This window comes from Varanus komodoensis, unplaced genomic scaffold, assembly GCF_004798865.1.
Source record: "Varanus komodoensis strain SLA01 unplaced genomic scaffold, ASM479886v1 scaffold13_3, whole genome shotgun sequence".
Lineage (NCBI taxonomy): Eukaryota > Metazoa > Chordata > Lepidosauria > Squamata > Varanidae > Varanus > Varanus komodoensis.
This window is the reverse complement of record NW_025335409.1, coordinates 959,112-977,809: the sequence shown is the minus strand read 5'-3', so window position 1 is coordinate 977,809 and position 18,698 is coordinate 959,112. Positions and strand designations below refer to the sequence as shown.

Genomic DNA, 18,698 nt, shown 5'->3' with positions numbered 1-18,698 from the left:
TAGTTGGCAGAATGTGGTATATAATAGATAAGCATTTGTAACTTTTCAGGGTCTATTACATGTGAGGGGAATGGTTTTCTTAAAAGCCACTGCATGACTAGCAGTAGCTGAAAATTCTATTAGTGAAATTTATGAGGTAACATATTGTCCTTCCTCCGTCACTTTTCTTTAAGAATCAGTTTTCTTTCCTGTGCATGGATGATTTTAGGGGATGCGGTTGAAAGCTTAATGTTCTTTTCAGAGACTTATTTTTCTCAGAGAGCTCTGAATACTTGGGTAACAAAAAAAGTAACAGTACATCTGTTTGGTATTTCCCAAAGCATACATTGTCAGTTTTGAAGCCCCATTAATTCAGAAATAGCTGATCTCTTTATCTGATTGACTGTGTGTCAGAAAAGGTAAGATTGTTATTCAAGTAGTATTTAAATACATTCATGTCAAACTGTCTTTTCAAACGTGTGACGCTGTGAAAACCCAAGCTTCAAAGTCTCCTAAGATTTCTGGCAACAAGAAATATAGTAGAATCCAAATGACTGCAGGTCACAGAACCATGGGTCAGGGTCAAACAAAAATTTCTGTCTTCAATGGACAGAATGGGAGTTATTGTTGGTAGTTACAGGATATTGGTAGGCAGAATTTTTTAAACAATCCTTTCTTTCCAAAATTATGTGAATTTTGTAGTACATTTATTTGTGTGTGTGTGTGTTAACATGCAAGCACACAGAACAGAGATTTAACTAACTGGTTAAGCTGAAGCTTTTTTGGCTCCAGGTGCCAAAAGGGCCTTTTCTGGGTCACAGGCATGGGTTTCTCTTCTTATTCCCCCTTTTGTCAAGTGGTGATGCTGCGCACCGGACTTGGCTGGACACCTTTTCAGACCTCTCCTACCCATCTTCTACGCAGCATCTCAGCAAGGCTTTCTCAGCCAGTCACTCTGCTGGCAAATTTTAACAGGCACACTTGGTTTGGAATAGATCTTTTCCTTGTCACTGCTAGAGGGATCAGCTGTACTTGGTGCCGCAAAATCTTCCAGAGCAGCTAAATCCTCAGTGTTGCTTAAAATCTTGTCCACATATTCAGTTTTCTTTCTGCCTTCAGCACCTGTGCAGTGCAGCACTTCAGCTAGCCTATCACACTCCCCTGTTGTCTCTGGGGCTACCACACCTAATTGATTTCCAAGCTGCCTCAGAGCTGATGAGTGGCAGATGTTGGACTCCCATCTATAACATATTTACTCATTCTGTTTTCATTCCATCTAATAACCATGTGCTCTGACTGGATTGCAAGAGGTGAAAGGCTAAAGTTAATACAAATGGGTGGTCCTTACATGTAATCTACCAACGGAAAAATAAATGGATATTTGGTCCATCATTTCTGAAGACTGTGCAGAATTATGCCCAAGAGAGTAGTATAAAGGATAACGGTAAAGGCTTCCCCTTGACATTAAAGTCCAGTCATGTCTGACTCTAGGGGGTGCTGCTCATCTCTGTTTCCTAGCCGAGGGAGCCAGTGTTTGTCCACAGACAGTCTCAGTGGTCATGTGGCCGGCACAACTAAACACTGAAGTGCATGGAATGCTGTTACCTTCCAATCAAAGTGGTACCTTTTTATCTACTTGCATTAGCATGCTTTCAGACTGCAAGGTTGACAGGAGCTGGGATGGAGCAACGGGATCTCACCCTGTTGTGCAGACTCAAACCGGCAACCTTTCAGTCAACCAGCGCAGCAGCACAGCAGTTTAAACCACTGTGCCACCTGCATCCCCTGATAGTAGTATATCTTGTCATAAATAAAGTATGTAGGAGTATACATTTGATATATATTATTGCAATGAGTATATTCAGATCTTATGCCAGAAAATTGTAATGCTTTATTTAATGCAATTTTAAATTTTTGTTTTTTATTTAGTAACATTTGCAATAAAGAAATTAATAAAATTTAAAAAGTATTGCTAGTTTGGCCCTAAGTACATATCAGATGGGGAGAGAGGGGTGGGAGTGTCATGTTGCACACATATTGATCTGGAGCTTCCTGGTGTCCTTCTGGCCTCACACCAAGGAGCTCTGACACAGACATTCAAAGACTTTGAAGAGCAAACCACTCAAACCTTTGAACATGGATGGGTGAATCTGACAGTTTTGTTTTTTGTTTTTCCACACGAAAGAAAACATATTAGATCTCATTTTTTCTATATCAAAATAAAAGAAATGTATAGAAAAGTATACCACATTGTGAGCTTTGGTAAGATCATATCAAAACTGAACTGAAAAGCCTCACCCATCCCTAATGAAGAATCAATACTAGCCAGAGTTGCTGGTAGTGGACTAAAGCGATTGATGGACTGAGAGCAATTCTTGTGATCACATTGGCTCAATTTTGGCCTTGTGAACTTGTCCACACAAGCAAGGAGTTTTCCAAACATAGTTAGGGATGCCCTACTGAAGCCAGAAGGCCAAGGACCAAAGTGCACTAAGCCATGTCTAGTTGCTTTTTCTGATCTGTAATGTATACTGGGAATTATGATGGGAAAGAAATAACTGTGCATGTGAGAAACAGGAGCTATCTAGCCCATCATTTTGTTCCAACAGTGACCGGTTGGCTGCTTTCCTGCAGAAGAATTAGGGCCCTAAAATAGCCATCCGTGTTTTTTGCTTCTGACTCCAGCAAATGGGATTTAGGCACATCCCACCTCTGAAGACAAAAATTCCATTCTGTTTTTGTGGCTAGCAGCCAGTATAGATTTTTATCTATGGATTTGTTCGATGCAGTGGCAATTACCACATCTTCCGGTACCATGTTCTACAGGTTGTTGTACTGTATGAATAAACATTTCCTTTGCTTGACTCTTAACGTACAGTTTCTGATTACATTAGCTTTCCTTCATGAGAAAGATGTGTTTTTCCTTGATCATTCTGGTTTGCCTGTTTGATAAGCTATGATGTTCTGGTTTGTCTTGACCAGGGCTTCTCTATATTAGGCTTCAGGATTAGTGGTGGCTGGAGTTCTGTGGCCTGTCCTTTCTGTGTCCACCACTCCATCCATCCCCTGGAAACTTCACTAGGGGCATGATGGAGATGCTGCTTTGAGGGCACCAGGAGTGCTCTGTTAAGAGTGCCAATGGAACTGTATTGCCCTAGATTAGGTTTATCATAATTGTCTTTGAATAATATGATAACCCAACACAACTTTAATGAGACACCTCAAGGAGTAAGGCAACTCGATTGAAATGCTGTTAGAAGGTAGAACCCCAAAGCTGTGTTTCCCTGGACAAGCACGCAAGTTTGTGGCCACTTTATTGTACCCTCTGTAATTTTTTTCAATGAATTGCACCCTTCTTGGTGTGTTTAAGAAGTCTCAGTGTTCAGCACCACAGCAGAGGTCCTGAGCCCTGGATACCCCTGTTCATGGTGCCTACTTCCATAAATGCATGGCTGTGGCAAAATCCAAAACCAGGAAAAGGATCTGGAGCATTTGGCAGCCTCATAAGCTTCACACTGGTGTATTACAATGGCAAGATCCCATTCCTAAAGTGCTTTTAGCTCAGCAGTCTTCTATGAAACCATGATGCTGTTTTCATGCTAAATTTGCTATGGTGATTACATATCAAAAATATTGCACGGAAGTCAGCTACCAATTGGCTTTGTTTTCTTATCCCTCCTTCCCTAGGTGGTGTTTGCATTGCTCAGTCCTTAAAGATCCCCCGTGAACCAAAGCCGGGAGAGTTTGACAAGATCATCAAGCGCTTGATGGAGACTCCTAATGCTCGTGCTGTAATTATGTTTGCAAATGAGGACGATATCAGGTGTGTGCTTCTGTCTCTTTCAGTCTTGTGCAGGATGGGACACATGTTATTGAAAGTCATATATTTGCTTAGTCGAGCATGCTGCACTGATTGTTGTACAGAAATCCCTTTTGGAAAAAACACAGAGTCTCTTTCAGTCTTTGGATTTGAGGGGGAAGCGTTTCAATAAAACAGGAGAAAACAACCAACCTACTGCTCTCCTGCTGTATCACACTACAACTTCCATAATTATCCAGTCAGTTATGTTCATCACATCTGGAGACACCAGTTTGGGAAAGGGTGGCATACATGGGCCCTGCTTGAGTGAGACCTGGAATCTCTCAGCTTTCTAGGCATGACATGCCTGACATTTCTGAGATATGCAAGCTCTCCAGAGTTCTCTTTGAGTTAACTTGGTCCATTTTTACATCACCACCACCACGACCAGAAAAATCTACATCAACATTCCAAGCCAATCTGAGGGCTGGGGTAAAGTCTCACCAATCCTCACTGTTCCACAAATCTCTCTGACCAGCCCAGGGACAGCTGGTGACTCCTATGTCAGTGCTCAGCTCCATCCACAGGTTCACCACCATGCAGCAACATGGATAGCTTCTGTAAATCTTAAAATAAAAGCTGCAATGGATAAACAGCCCCACTGATATAGGACTCACCAGCCTCCCTTGCACCAAAGCAATGACAACAGTCACGTCTATTTCAACTTGCAGGAGAAGGAAGGAGAGGCATTGGTCTCTTTCTTATCTTACTCTTTGTATCTCTGGAAGTTTGGTAGCTGTTTACTGGGACAAAGAACCCAGGGGCTCTGGGAAGCTTGTGTCTGTTCCAGAGTCAGAATAGACAGAACATGTTCAGCACATTTGGATAGACAGAAAATGATGGAGGGATTGGACGTGCCACCATGGTGCCACAAAGTGTTAGACTTTGGGACATGGGACATCTGGGTTCTGGGTTCCCCTCTCAGCCAGGAAGCTCACTCAGTGACTTTGGGCCAGTCCATGGCTCTAAACCTGATCTGCCTTGGAGGGTTGTTGTGAGGATAAAACGGAGTGGAAGAGAGCCATGTGGGCTGCCTTGGGTTCCCTGCAAGAGGAAATATAGGGGATTTAAATGCAATAATAATGAAAACATAAAGCTTCTCCTTTATGCTCTGTCTCTGTGCCATTGTTGCTTGTGCAACTGTTGCGTGTCAGGTAAGTAAACCAAATGGTGGGACTTTTTGTTGGCCTGGTTGTTTTGAGCAGGGGCTGACAGAAATTACTTTGGGGACAGCAGATGTTGGCAGGGATGCACTAGGGAGTAGGTAGGAAGTCAATTCATCTTCCGGTCAGATTTAAATTAAACTAGAGAAGAGGGTGCAGTCTTTAAAATCTGATGTTTCATCTAGCGGGGCTTTGGTGACCCTTCAGAATTTGTATCAAACCCTGGCTGGAGGAAACTATGCTGCCTGCTATAGAAAATGGAGAAAATGAAACCAAGGGAGCAAATAAGGAAGATGTATGGAAGAATGCTGAAGGAACATTTGAGCTGAATAACTATGTTCAATATTAATATCTATACTGCTTTTTAGAAGGAAAATGCTTCATTCTTTCTGAAAACATGTTTGATAAACTGGATAAAAACAAGAAGTTTTGTGGGATCTTTTGATGAATGGTGTTCATTGTATAATTAAAAACTACTACTTGTGCTGTTTATTTTCAGGCGAATATTAGAGGCAGCTAAGAAAATCAATCAAACTGGCCATTTCCTTTGGATAGGCTCAGACAGCTGGGGGTCTAAAATCTCACCTGTTTATCAGCAAGAGGAAATTGCAGAAGGTGCAGTCACCATTTTGCCCAAAAGAGCTTCCATTGACGGTAAGTCTAGCTTATTGAGACCTGAACAGGAGTGAACTCCTGGAGTGGTACCACTGCAAGCTCAGTACGGCAGGGAATTCATGGAGTGAAGCTCTTTTTATGGTATGCTGATGGTGACACACAAACACAGAGACTTTGAATTATACTTGCATTGTGTTTTCTTCAGCTGTATTATCTTTTGGTTCCCTCCTGTATAATTACTGAGTGAAACCGTTTCTCAATTCAGTTGCTTGAAACAGTAGATTTCATTGTGCTTCCAATTTATGGCTACTCTGAGACAAGGGAAAATAAAAAGGGAATTTCCTTTTGTAGCCAGCTTTGCTTATACACTTTTTATTCTGGATACTGGATACATTCCATACCAGCAGCTTCACCCTATTTCCCACACACCAGTCATATCCCTTGCGCCTACTGCCAGACTTAATAATCTTTGTGCTTTTATCCATCTCCAATGCTGTGGGAATGGATTTACTGGTGTGATCCTGTGAGAATGGATCCCTTGCTTAACACTGGAATTTAGATGACACAATTCCTGCTTGCTCCCAGAATCTAAAAAAGTGGTAGAAAGAGAAGAAAATACACTCCCCATGAATAAAAAGATGGAAAGAATATGCCTCTTAAAATAATTTCATTTGTTAGTAGTACTGGATCATGGTGAATCTAGTTCCATCCTTCCTGTGGGCATCACTAAAGAAGCAGCGGCAGCAAATGTTGACCATATGAAAATTATGTTGCTGAAATACTTGCAATCAATCAAACCCATGCCAGTTTGAGGCTATCTCATGTTTGCCAAACTCCACAAAGCCAGGACATTGGTTACTAAGACTAATGCCTTCAGTGTTGTGCCTTGTGATCAGTTATCACATTATAAAATGTCTAAGCTGGGCTTGCTTACAACTTAGTGTCCGTGTAGCCACACTGTCCCTAGTTTTTCCAGGCCTAAACCCAGAGCGAGAGGATGACATGGCTGGAACCAGAAAAGATGCCTTTCATGGTCCCGGTCCTGTACTGCTTTATGAAGTATCTTGAACTGTGTAGTGTTGCTCAGGGAATCCCCCTGTGAGATGACCTTGCCTGCTTGCCACTCATAATCAAACACAATTTCTGACATTTCACAACTTCTGTACTGAGCATTACTGTGGGAGCTTGAGTCAACATGAGATAATCTTAACTCTCCATTTGCAGCGTCTTTTTCTCATTGAATTTCCCTGGTTTTTAAAAAGGATATTCATTACTATAGTGTTCTGGAAAACAAGTCATCCCCTAACTAAATATGTACAAAAGAATAGATGGATTCCTGTTATGTTAAGACTAAATTTGTGCAAATTCCAGCATAACGGCTTCTTTTTCCTCCCTCTCTTCAACAGAAATCTGTCAATCAGTGTGACTGATTTCTTCAGACTTTTAAATGACCTAATTCTTATCTCAGTTTCTTCCTGCCTTATCCCCACTGTCAGAATGCAGGCAGAGCAGTGGAATTTGTTCCAAAACACTGGAGTACTTGCAGCTTTATAGATTCAGAGTGAAACTGGGCATGCCCATCACAACTTTTCCTGTGGTTGCTGCCATAGGTTTTCATGGTGAAACAGATGTTGATCATTTTAAAACTGCTGCTCAGAATTTCACCCACCCAATAAAAGGCCCATGTTCTTGACAAACCTGAGTAAAGAGCTTCTAGTTCCTCCCAGAATTGGAAGTAAATATATATGTAGGACTACAGCTTGGAGTAAAAAGTACAAATGTGTCTGCTTGCAGCACTTTTTAATGTCCTATCTCTATGGCAATCTGTATTGGACTGGTTTCAAATTTTGCATAATTATAGATATTTATCTATTACAGTTATTGATTATATGCACCTATTTATTCTATTCTAATACTACCTAATAGTGAAAGCTGTGTGACAGTTCAGCATCATTTGTAAAATTCACCAAAGTGGCAACACATTCGCCCCAGTATTGACTCAGCAGGTTTCATTTTTTCAGCAGTAATACATCAAGTTTTATAAAGGCTGAAAAGGATATTTTTGTGAGGGAGGGGTTCCAATATACCTTAACAAAAGCAGTCTTTAATTAGCTCTAACTAGCACTAACCAAAAATCACACATACAAAATTGTGTATGCTTTTGAGATCTCCAGACTACTTCTATGGAGAAGGTGTTATAATTAGGATCCCTGGTAAAGTCACTCAAGCTCAAAGACACCTCCTGTGAGGTTTCCATGGAAAAAGGCCAGAAGTCAGTGGCAGAATTTTGCATGGAGAAGGTTCCACGTTTGATCTGTGACATGTCCAGTTAAGGAAGGGATCAGGTGGCAAGTGAGGGGAAATATTTACTGTTTTCTCAGTGAGATGTTGGAGAGTCATTGCCTCTCAGGGTAAATAATACCAGGCAAATTGGGCAAATTCTCTGACCAGCCTCCTATGTGACTTTCTGGATTTCTGATGCTCAGCAAATGCAAACAATATTACAGCACATTGATGTAATAAGTAGGTGTGTAGAGTGTGTGGTACCACAAGTTGTCTGCAGAATGTGAAAGTGACAGAGCAAGATAAATATGGGACAGGAAGGCAGATGGATGTTCAAAGCTTAGCTCTTGTAATTACTAGTACTTCCTGAAAGCATAAAGTAAAGCAAGGTATTCCCAGAATCTGGAGTTTGGGATTAAGATGATGAAGTAGAGAATAAACACTAATATTCATGCCGGCTGGAGCCGGAGGTCAGACTAGATGGCCCGGGAGACCCCTTCTGACTTGCTCTATTTCTATGTTTCTATGCTTTACATGAACATGCATAGAGGAAACCAAATGTAATGAAGGTTTTTGCATTTTCCACCATCTAAAGCAATTTAAGTTGTAACCCTAAGCATACTAACTAGGGTGTAAGACCTATTTAACTCAGTGGCTGCATTTGAATGCCATATTAAACCATTATTTATCATGACTTGAACAAAATGAGCCTTTCCACATTCTCTCTGCCACGAAGAAGAAATCTGAAACTTCTATTTCCATTTTAGATTATCTGCAATTTAGCATAACATCTGAATCTAAACCTATGTTTAATCCTAACCATGGTTGTAGAAACAAGTCAGATTCATAACTATGGTTCTTATTGTTGTGAGCCACCCAAAGGTGCTGTGGCACAATCAGGTGGCATATAAATGTTTTAAATTAATAAATAAATTAGTGGCTTGGCTTGTTGCAAACATACCATAGTTAAGATGGGTCACAGCTTGTCAGATTTAGGTACCACAAGTCATGGGTGATTAAAACAGGAAAGAGCTTCTGAATTCTTCATAGCCATGTCCAAGAAGAAAGGTAAACTTGGCTTAGTCATGGCATGGCAAATCATCAGAAGATACCTACTTACTTCTGAGTAAGGTGCTTATTTGCACTGCTTATCATTGTTTAAAATATTGGGATTCAGGTTTCCATTAAAATGTGCTATGTGACATACATGTGACTCTTATTTGATATAATCCAAACAGATTTCTAACTATCCCAATTTCCTTAATGAGACATATTTTAATGCCTGTTCTTTGTATGTGTGTTTTTTAAATATAGGTTTCGATAGATATTTTAGGAGCCGAACTCTAGCAAATAACAGAAGGAATGTATGGTTTGCAGAATTCTGGGAAGAAAATTTTGGATGCAAGTTGGGTTCTCATGGAAAGAGAAATAGCAATATAAAGAAATGCACAGGTAACTGCTTGATTGCATATGTTCTCAAAACTGTGTTTGAAGGGACTCAGCTGGTAAATTGAACTTCACTTTTTTCAGGAATGGTTCCTTAAGTACAGCATATGGAATTATGTACTCTCGCTCAAAATTTCTTTGATCATATTGATAGACACAATCTGTGATTTCTGAGAATCTGTTCACTAGTGATATCATCATTTAAGAGTACAGTACCGCAATGGCTTGCTGGGGAATGCTGGGATTTGTAGCACCTTTTTCTGTTTAAGGATACATAAGATTCTGCCAAGACTGTCTGAAGTAATTTCCAGAGGTGTCTGTATTGTGTTGCCAAAGGCTTTGTCCTAAACTGTCACCTCACATTGGTCCTCTTCTTCCTAAAAGGTTTTGCAAATGAATGAAAGAGCTGCTTATGGCTACCCATCCTATTCTAAGTAAAATATTTCTGTCATATCTGCTATCTGTGATGAACAGTATGTTAAAGGAACACAATTTTATTTTATTATCCTGTGGAATTAAAAAGAAAATGGTACAGTCCAGTCCTGTACATGTTTTCCCACTAGTAAATCCAACTGTATTCAATGGGCTTCCTCCCTTGAAGACTGGAGCCAGACAACAGAAGTCTTGAGTACTGGTTGTTTGCAAGCTGTCATTGAACTGTAGATTGTTGTTCAAACATGGACCATCATGTCATCTGAGCTCAGCTGAGATGACAACCTGCAGTTAACAACTCAAGAAAAATCATGGGTTCTCTTTATGCTTTGTTCATAGCTAACAAGTTATGGCTTGTTGTCATGTTGTCTGAACCTAGCCATACTATTTCAGTGACAACCTACACTTGACCCTTGACCATTGTTTTCATGTTTTTGAACTCCAACTAAGTGTTCTTCGGATTGTGGTATTTAAAATGAGCGTCTGTTCTAATATTGAGTTATGATCTCTAAATATGCATATTTACAGTCAATCAGTTTACATGACCATTAAAAGCTACATGGTTAATTCATTAATTGTAATCATTTAATGATCAATATCATTTGTAAGGTGTTGGGATATTTCTTGGTAGTTAAACATTCATTAGGAGAGCTAAATGGATATTCATTTTTCCATTTAACTGTTTTTTTTATCATATCAAACACTATGCTAAATGTAGCTGCATTTCCTCCTAGCTAGTTAGCTGTATGCTTATCAGCAAAACCTCTGAACCTATGATAACATATTATTATTTTTTATGTAGGATTGGAAGCAGGATGTGTAGATAGTAAAAATGGGTTCAACTCCATTAATATCAGCTCTGAGCTTCATATCTTACAGTGATCCTAAGGACTTGGTTTACAGTGTACTTTAAATTTGGAGCACAGATATGCTCCCATTGAGATCTCAGTCAAAACATTAATTAAAATTATTCCTTCATGCATATTCTTCCCTTGCAAAGCTTTATGTTTCTGTATGTTAGCATTTTGTTTTAACTGTTCCACAAACCTAATCAGCCTTTAAATGCCTGTAATGACTGACTGCAGTGTTAAAAATAGAGATAGGAGAAGATTTCATGAGCTATATAGCTCAAGTTCAAATTTGCTTAATTTGTGCAGGTCTAGAAAAAAAAAGTTATTTCACTGGAAGACATTTACAGTGCTTTATAATACAGATAAAATCTGTATTTGATGGGTATGAACTTTTATGTGGGTTTCCACTGTTATGGAATATTTGGGGTTTAAATAGCTGAAACGAAATGCCTGTCTATCAGTCACTTGCAAATATTCACTCACATTGGAATAACTTTAACATAGAATATAGAAAGGGCACAACCCAGCAGGGATGCCTGTAAACTTCTAAATTCAGAGGACTGCAGCCTCTGCAGTGTGGGAGGAATGTGGGAGTGAAGGTTGCCTTTGTGTTTTTCCTGTGCTGAACATTAACTGGACAGCCAATTTCAGCCTTTCAGCTACAATGCTTGACATGATAGGGAAGTAAGCTGGGTGCCACCAAGGTATATCATATCTGGGCAGACCTGGTTCCTTCTCTGTCTCTTAACGATCCTCTCCAAGCTTTCTCTGAGGTCATTGTTATGGCCTTGGAAATGCAGTCCTTTCATGCTGCCTGTGAGCAGGAGAAAAATATCTACTCGTAAATGTCGATCCCAGCTTTTAGGTCTGAGGTTTTTTTCCCCCACAAATGTGGCTCCCAGTTACTTAGGATTGCTTGGTTGAGGATTTTTCTGGCTTGTGTCTTCAGATTTGCTTAAATAATCTGCCTCAAGCAGTTTGGGTCTTGAGGAAAACCACTCAAAATGTCATCCGGTGTGAAAAGAGCCATATATGGACAACAGAACAAAAGGCAGTGCCAATTCGCAAAATGCAGATGGAATAGATTTAACACAAGTCCAGGAGGAGCAGTTTTAGTTTTTAAGATCAATTTATATAGGTATTCCTGCATGTACCATTAATATCAATCCAGTGGATCCCAACCACATAAAGCTGTGTACATCATGTTATTCTCCTCATGTGAAAGGGTGGGGTGAACTGTATCTTTGGGCTGGTCATTGGCTTTATAGCTGCTCAAAGTTTCGTTTCCCACACAGTGATTTCCACTATTTATTTGTATCTGGAAAAAATGCCTTAAGTTCTAATTATCAACAGTAACAGAATTAAGATGCTATTTGTGTTTAATATTTTGCTACCTCAGCTTTTGTTATATTGGACACTGAAGAGTTTGAGGGCAGTAATGGATTGCATTTATCTTCTCTGCCTCGTTCTTATCTCGGCATTATCTCAGAATATTTATAATGTGTGTTAGATAAAATCAGCTGAGGCAAAAGGGCTCACGCAGCCCAAGTAACATTAATTCAATCTGCCATCATTAAAACATGTTCTTAAGTAATGTACAGCAGTTAAGAACACTTACCTTTGCCTTTTAGACAACAGATCATATCCCAGGTGGCAACAGTAAAATGAGAGCCACATCCATCATAAACTTTCCCTGTGTTTGGATCCTGTCTGGTTTATGGGCTGCCAAACAGCAGAGGCTTGACTCCAAAGGCAGTTGGTTATCTGGCCTCACAGTTGAGGTTGTGAACCTATTTTGGGTGGATGGGTAGCCAAAAGCACACCCAGTCCTCAGTGGGCCAAACAATTACAGCAGAGATGGCTGCACCCACTGCCACCAGAGACCCATCTAGAGCTTCTGTTTTGCTGGGGACCCAGCTTGACTTAGTGCAGGATATGCCAGCTAGAGAAGACTCATTCACAATGAAGCCCCCCAGTCAAAGCCCTGACCAACTAGGGTTCTTTGCCTGTCTCACACTAACTGGAGTGAAGGGGATTGTGTCAGATTGGCTTTGCTCCATTCAGGCTTTCCCATTTGCTCCTGGTTTCACAGCCAGCTGTGACAGTCCAGTACACAGCAAGACCTGCCAGTGCCTTTCCCCACTGCGGGGATTGATTGAGTCAGCTCAGCTTGGCTCTGCCTGTGTTTTCTCTAGTCAGGAAGGCTCTGAGCAAAGTAAAAGGGTCCCCTCTGTGCCCAGCTTCAATATGTTTGGTTTCCCCTCATATCAGTGTCTCCTCAGATTACTCCTCACCAGGCACCTCAACTAGTGTATTGCTTACCCTCCCTCATAAGCAGCCTGCAAGAAATTCCTCTCCCTCCTTGATGGCCCTAAATGTAACATTTGTAGAGGGCTTGGAGAGGCAAGGGAGGTACAGAGGGAGCCTTGTTTAAAAAGCTTCTTATCTATTGTTTAATTCCATTTCACACTTCAGATGTGTCAGGGTTAGGGTTGACAGACGTCTGAGCTAATTGCATACAAAAGGCTTTTGAAAGTAGACTGACGGAAGTAACAGATTTGGCTGAAGGCCATATATAGCTTTAGGGCTAGAGTTTGCCCACTTCTGCTGTACAAGAATAAGTTGATCCTTCTTATCATCTGTACAAGCAGAAGGGCAAATGGACATTTCACTTTTCATTTATGGAATAGTGATCTGTACTATTGTGGAAACTGTCTAATATATGGTGGCGAGATTTTCCATGTTGATGCCACAAAACTTCTTGATATTTTCTCCTGCATGTTGCAGCTTCCAATCAGGGCCCATGGTTTCAAAGGTGTGATGCATGATAAGCAGGAGTTTAGCAACATGCTGCTGTCTGTCTCTTTGTTCATCCCCACTCTACAGTTTGCACACCCTGTGTAAGAATATATAGGCACCAAAGTCATACCGGGGATACGTGAGAATTTGCTCCATAGAGGTATTTTGCCTGGGTTTTTCCAATTGGCATTACCCTTTTGCAATTCTGGATATAATTTGTGGGCAGAAATTTATACATTTCCTTCTTTTTCTTTTTGTGTTGCTGTCCAATGTATTTTATGGAATGTAAGTACTCTTTTGAAAAACATGCAAAGAAGAATACATTTCCAAACCATGGTATAGTCAATGAGTTCAAACAGGATGAGCTACACTCAAGGGTTATTGTTGAACCATGTATTGCTGTTGAAACATGGGTTGTTTTTCACCTATTTGTTAACCTATTTGTGTTGTCTGTTTATGTCACAACCAAATAGTTTTATATTTAAAAATTTGCCCAAAAATTACACACATGGATCTGTATGAATGTACATACATTTAATCCATTTATACTTTAATTTGTATAAAACATGTATGGATGTCTTGTATGGTTTACTTTTTTATCACTAGCTTGTTTGGAAAGGAAAAAGATATAGAATGAGCCTATCTTAAAACAACAGCAGCAGCAGCAGCAACAATCTTGATAAACCAGAGATTGACAGGTCTGACCATCTGTAACCTATACAAGGCAAATGAGATTTTTAAAAAACAAAACAACCACCTTTCTTTTCACTATCCACAGAGTAAGCTTCTAATTACTGGCCAAAATAAGCTGCAGTGGTGGAAGTTTTTATATCACTGTTTAGACATAACGCTGAATTGTAGTTATGCTTCCTTAACCAGTTTGGTGTGATGTTGGAATGTCTCATCAGGATGATGCACTATGAAACAAATCCCTCTATTCAAGGAACCTAATAAAACAAACTTGGTTCTAATAGCATTGTTGATTAGTTATGAATAAAACTAATTAATTAATTACTGTCGAATTAAAAAAAAATCCTGATCTATATATTCAGGTTTGTCATTGTTGGCTTTATGAATAATATGTTTTAGGTTTGTCTCTTCCTTTCCATTTCCATTTCATTATCATAAAGAAAAGTAACTTTAGCCACATCACATTTAAATTACCAATTCCATTACATAATAAATATTAGAGATATATCCCAGCATCTTCCTACATTATTTAGCCTCTACTTTATTAATTTGTATGTGATTTATAAGATGTCAGTATGTCTCCCAAATATCCTGATTTAAGCATAAAAATGACAAAAACAACATCAAAGAACAATGATTTAAGTTGCATTGCAGTTCACTTTATCTGACCTCACTAAAACGTTCCAATCCATAATAGTGTTTACATTTTATTAGGGATTCATCTGCTGGCCTAAATAAACCTTGGTTTAAATTATCCTATAGGTTTTGTTTAATGTTGAAAGAAAAGTGACAAATATTGGTATGGCTGATTACAGGCTGGGTGAATTGCTAAGAGCTTGTAAGAAGGTTGCTGAGTTTATAGAGTCTTGAGTTTATGTGCTGGTATCCTTACTACTTGAAATATCTTTTTCCCCTTTTGCTTGTGGGATGAAGACTCTAGGTGCAGGATGAAGAAGCAGGATGCTGACCAGAAGAGCCTCAAACCATTTGCAATCCCCACCTGCATGTGCAAATTTGATTCGTGGTTCCTTTGCTCCTGCCAGGTCCCAAAATCTTTTATGTTTCAGAGAGAGAGAGAGGGAGGGAGGGAGAGGCCACTCAAGCTGCTAGAAAGCAAAGTTCCTGCCTCCCATGGTGGTGGTATGGCAGTTTTTTTGTTGCTGCTGTTTTCCTCTGTACCTTCTCCTTAAATGCATGATCAGTTCTGGTATTCCAATTCCAAATTATGCCATCAGAGCCATGCTTCCTGGACATTATAGTGGCTAGTTTTTGTTTAAAAAATGAAAGCAAGAGAGAGTGAGTTGTAGCCCTTAGATTACCGTGAACTATCTAAACAGGTACTTCATTTTTATTTTCAAAAACCACTTCCTAACCATCTCTCTAAAAATTAGTGAGAAACGATAAAGAAGTCAACCCCCTGAAAAACCAGACCCAGATGCTCAGCATGCTCAGCTGTCATAGAACATTGAGTCAGCTGCAGAAGAAAGTGGTCATTGAAGAGAAGGTGAGGCCCATAAAAAAAAAATGGATTCAGGTGGGGGACACCAAAACAATCCTATTCTGACTGTGCACGCTCACAATAGTTATGGGGGGAAATGTGAAATCAGCAGGGAAGAGAAATGAAATGGCATTTGCTGAAAAAAGGGAATGGCTGGAACTCTGCCTCCCTCCTGATAGATGGAGAACTGTGATGGAAATATGCTCTTACTGGTCTTGTCTTTCCACAGACTGACTAGGCCCCCAAATTCTTCTAGACCAGATTCAGATCAGATTCTTGTCAAAAACTTGATCACTAACACTGACAATCCTTTCACCAGACTGTTGTCCTATACAAGTACAGGGTGATGGAAATGTTTGTGAGGGCAGGGATGTGTAAGGAATCTGTTTTGAAGTCCCCACAAACCCCAGCCCACATTCTTGCAGATATGAGTCTGACGTCCTGGTGAGCATGCTGAGTGTTTGTGTGGCATTCTGCAATCTCATGTGACCCTCTTCCATACACATGATCTGCAGCCTTTGTGCAGCACACGATGCAAAAGAAGGTTGCTGGGTGGGCAACTTAGCTTCTGTGACTTCCTCTCAGGTCAGTTTACTTTCTCTGAAAGGATTGAGTGCAAGAGGGAGTCTGTGAACTCAAGAGGAACAAATTCCATGGAGCTTCCTCACAACACTAGTGTGGGAGGCAGAGGTTGATGCGAGAGTACTCATTCTGCCCCTGTGTTGATTCTACACAAGTTCAAAATTGCTCAGCACATGATTTATTCTTCATTTATTTTGATGCATGTTAACCATGTTGAAACCCAAATTGATGGTTTTGGAAAAAAGTTTCAGTGTGCTTTAGGACTAGTTTTACCTTGGGTAATATGTGTTGAGTTTGAACCACTTTGGTCAGAAAAATGGGGATTTTATATAATCAAATAGAAAAGGTAAACTAGAGCATTCCTCTGTGACAGCTGGTTTCTATATACATGGATATCTTTGCCAAGAGCAACATTTTGCCAAATGAACTCCAATCTGTAGTCTGAAGGAAAAAGTGGACCTTTGTTGGTGTCAAGATTGCGTAGAATAAATCAAGACCAGTTGAAGAGTTAAATGTCTTTAATCTAAATTTGCTACAAGCAGAAGCTTTGATTTTTCTTTCTGTTTCACAGTATACAACATTGCACTTTGGCAGCAGCCCTGTATATCAGGGTAAACAACACATTCCCCTATCATTTTTATGGTCCTTGCTGCCTCCAAATTGCAGCTGAAGTTTTTGGCATGTTTGGTAGTGAAAAGAGAGCTACACTTTCCCTTCAAAACAAGTCCTACAGGGAGGGTGTTCCATGTTTTAATGTGAAACCATGCTCTTTGGGGATTTTTTTTTTTTTTTTTTTTGGCAATTCAGCCATTTTGGTGGAGGTGGACCATATGACCCCTTGGCAGTTTCCAGCGGATGCAAATTTACCTTTGGGCTCTCTAAGTTTCACTGTCCCTACTTAGGTTCATTTCTATTGATGTTGAAGGCAACTCAGTGTAAATAACTTCGGACAAACTAGCAGCCTCTTTTTGGATGTCCTTTTGATGAAGCATCCTAAATGTTTGATTGATGTGACCTTTCTGTCTTCCAATATTAGTCAAGGCAGGAAGGCAAACTAATGATTACTAAGCTGAGAGGTTTACATATTCTTTGCACTAGTCATTTTTTCAGTGATGAGATAATCCCAGGAGGTAAACAAAATCATCATTTGGGGGGTCATTGCCACACCTGCATGATAGATGTAGCAGAGCACTGAAACAAGGATTGTTATTCTTTGACCTTATGCTTTGTGCCAAGCAAAGGTAAATTCATTTCACTGCCTGGAAAATGTATACTTTTATCATGGTAATGCTATCAAAATTTCAGCCACCACAATTTTTCTTTTTCTTTAAGCAAAGATCATCAGAAAACATACTATGGATAGATCACTCTCCAAACCTTGTTGTTTCACTACATGGAAACATTGTATGAATGGCTCACTTAATTTGTGGATGATCATCTGTTTGTGTGAAGGTCATTGGGTTGGATCTTGGAAAAAGTGAGCAGAACCCTGCAGGCCAGCGGTCTCCCCCCTGTTCCTCACTACAGCCTAGTGTAACTTGCAGCCTCGGGAACAATTTGGGATAGGAGAATCCTAAGTTTTTGGCAAAGATACCTTTGTGTGAGCAAGAGTGCCTTTCCATTTCTGCAAGACATCTTTACATTCACACTGCTTGTAGGCATACTTTAGTTTATTTGTGGATTCCTTTAAACTTTCTTCATGTATGGATGGCCAACTGCGATATCTAATGTTTTGTCCTGTTTAAATAATACAGGCCAGGGTTTGTTTTTATTGTTTTGTTCTGGAAAAGTTATATACTTTTGGGGGGTCAAACTGGATTTTCTCAATATCAAGGGTGATTCAAATGCTGTACACTAAAGGGATTTCAAACTATGTAGTCTGAATATTTAGTGCCATTTTCCTTATGGTTTGGGAATATTTTTGAGCTCCATTGCATTTGTTGGTATGTAAAGTAGATAAAAAACTACCTTTTGTCACATCCATGCTCAGGACTATCCAGTGAAGTATGCTGCTTTACAAATAGAAAAATGATACTGAACAATATTATTATCCCAATGAGTTCACCTCCCTACACGTTGAGTCTCTCAGGCTCAGGTCCAAAACTATTCCTGGATTGTATGTTAACAAAGAGTTATGCACTGAGGAGACATTAAATGCTGCTAATTACTGGCTTTAGCAATAGTTATAACCATTAAGAACATAAGAAGAGCATGCTGGGACAGGCCAAAGGCCTGTTTAGTCCAGCATTCTGTTTTCATGGTGGCCAGCCAGCTGCCCGGAGAAATCTCAAAAGCAGTACAATAGCACCATTCCACTAATATTTTCCAGCATGCTAACTCTGAAACTGGAGGTAGCATATAGCCTACTAGCCTCGATATCTCCATTCTCCATATATAGATCTAATCCCTTTTCAAGGTCACCCATATTGGTGGTCATCGCTTGATCTTGGGATAGCTAATTCCACAGTAGATGGAATCTACTTTTAATCCCAAAAGTGTGA

General features: G+C 39.9%; 1 protein-coding gene across 1 annotated transcript in view; it reads left to right on the top strand.

Annotated features, from left to right (window-relative positions):
- Positions 1-18,698, top strand: part of GRM8 (glutamate metabotropic receptor 8) — a 469,558-nt gene that overhangs the window by 235,192 nt on the left and 215,668 nt on the right. The window contains exons 3-5 of the mRNA XM_044423415.1: positions 3,667-3,802; positions 5,501-5,655; positions 9,214-9,351. Coding sequence (XP_044279350.1) covers positions 3,667-3,802; positions 5,501-5,655; positions 9,214-9,351 — 429 coding nt within the window. The remainder of the gene's footprint in view (positions 1-3,666; positions 3,803-5,500; positions 5,656-9,213; positions 9,352-18,698) is intronic.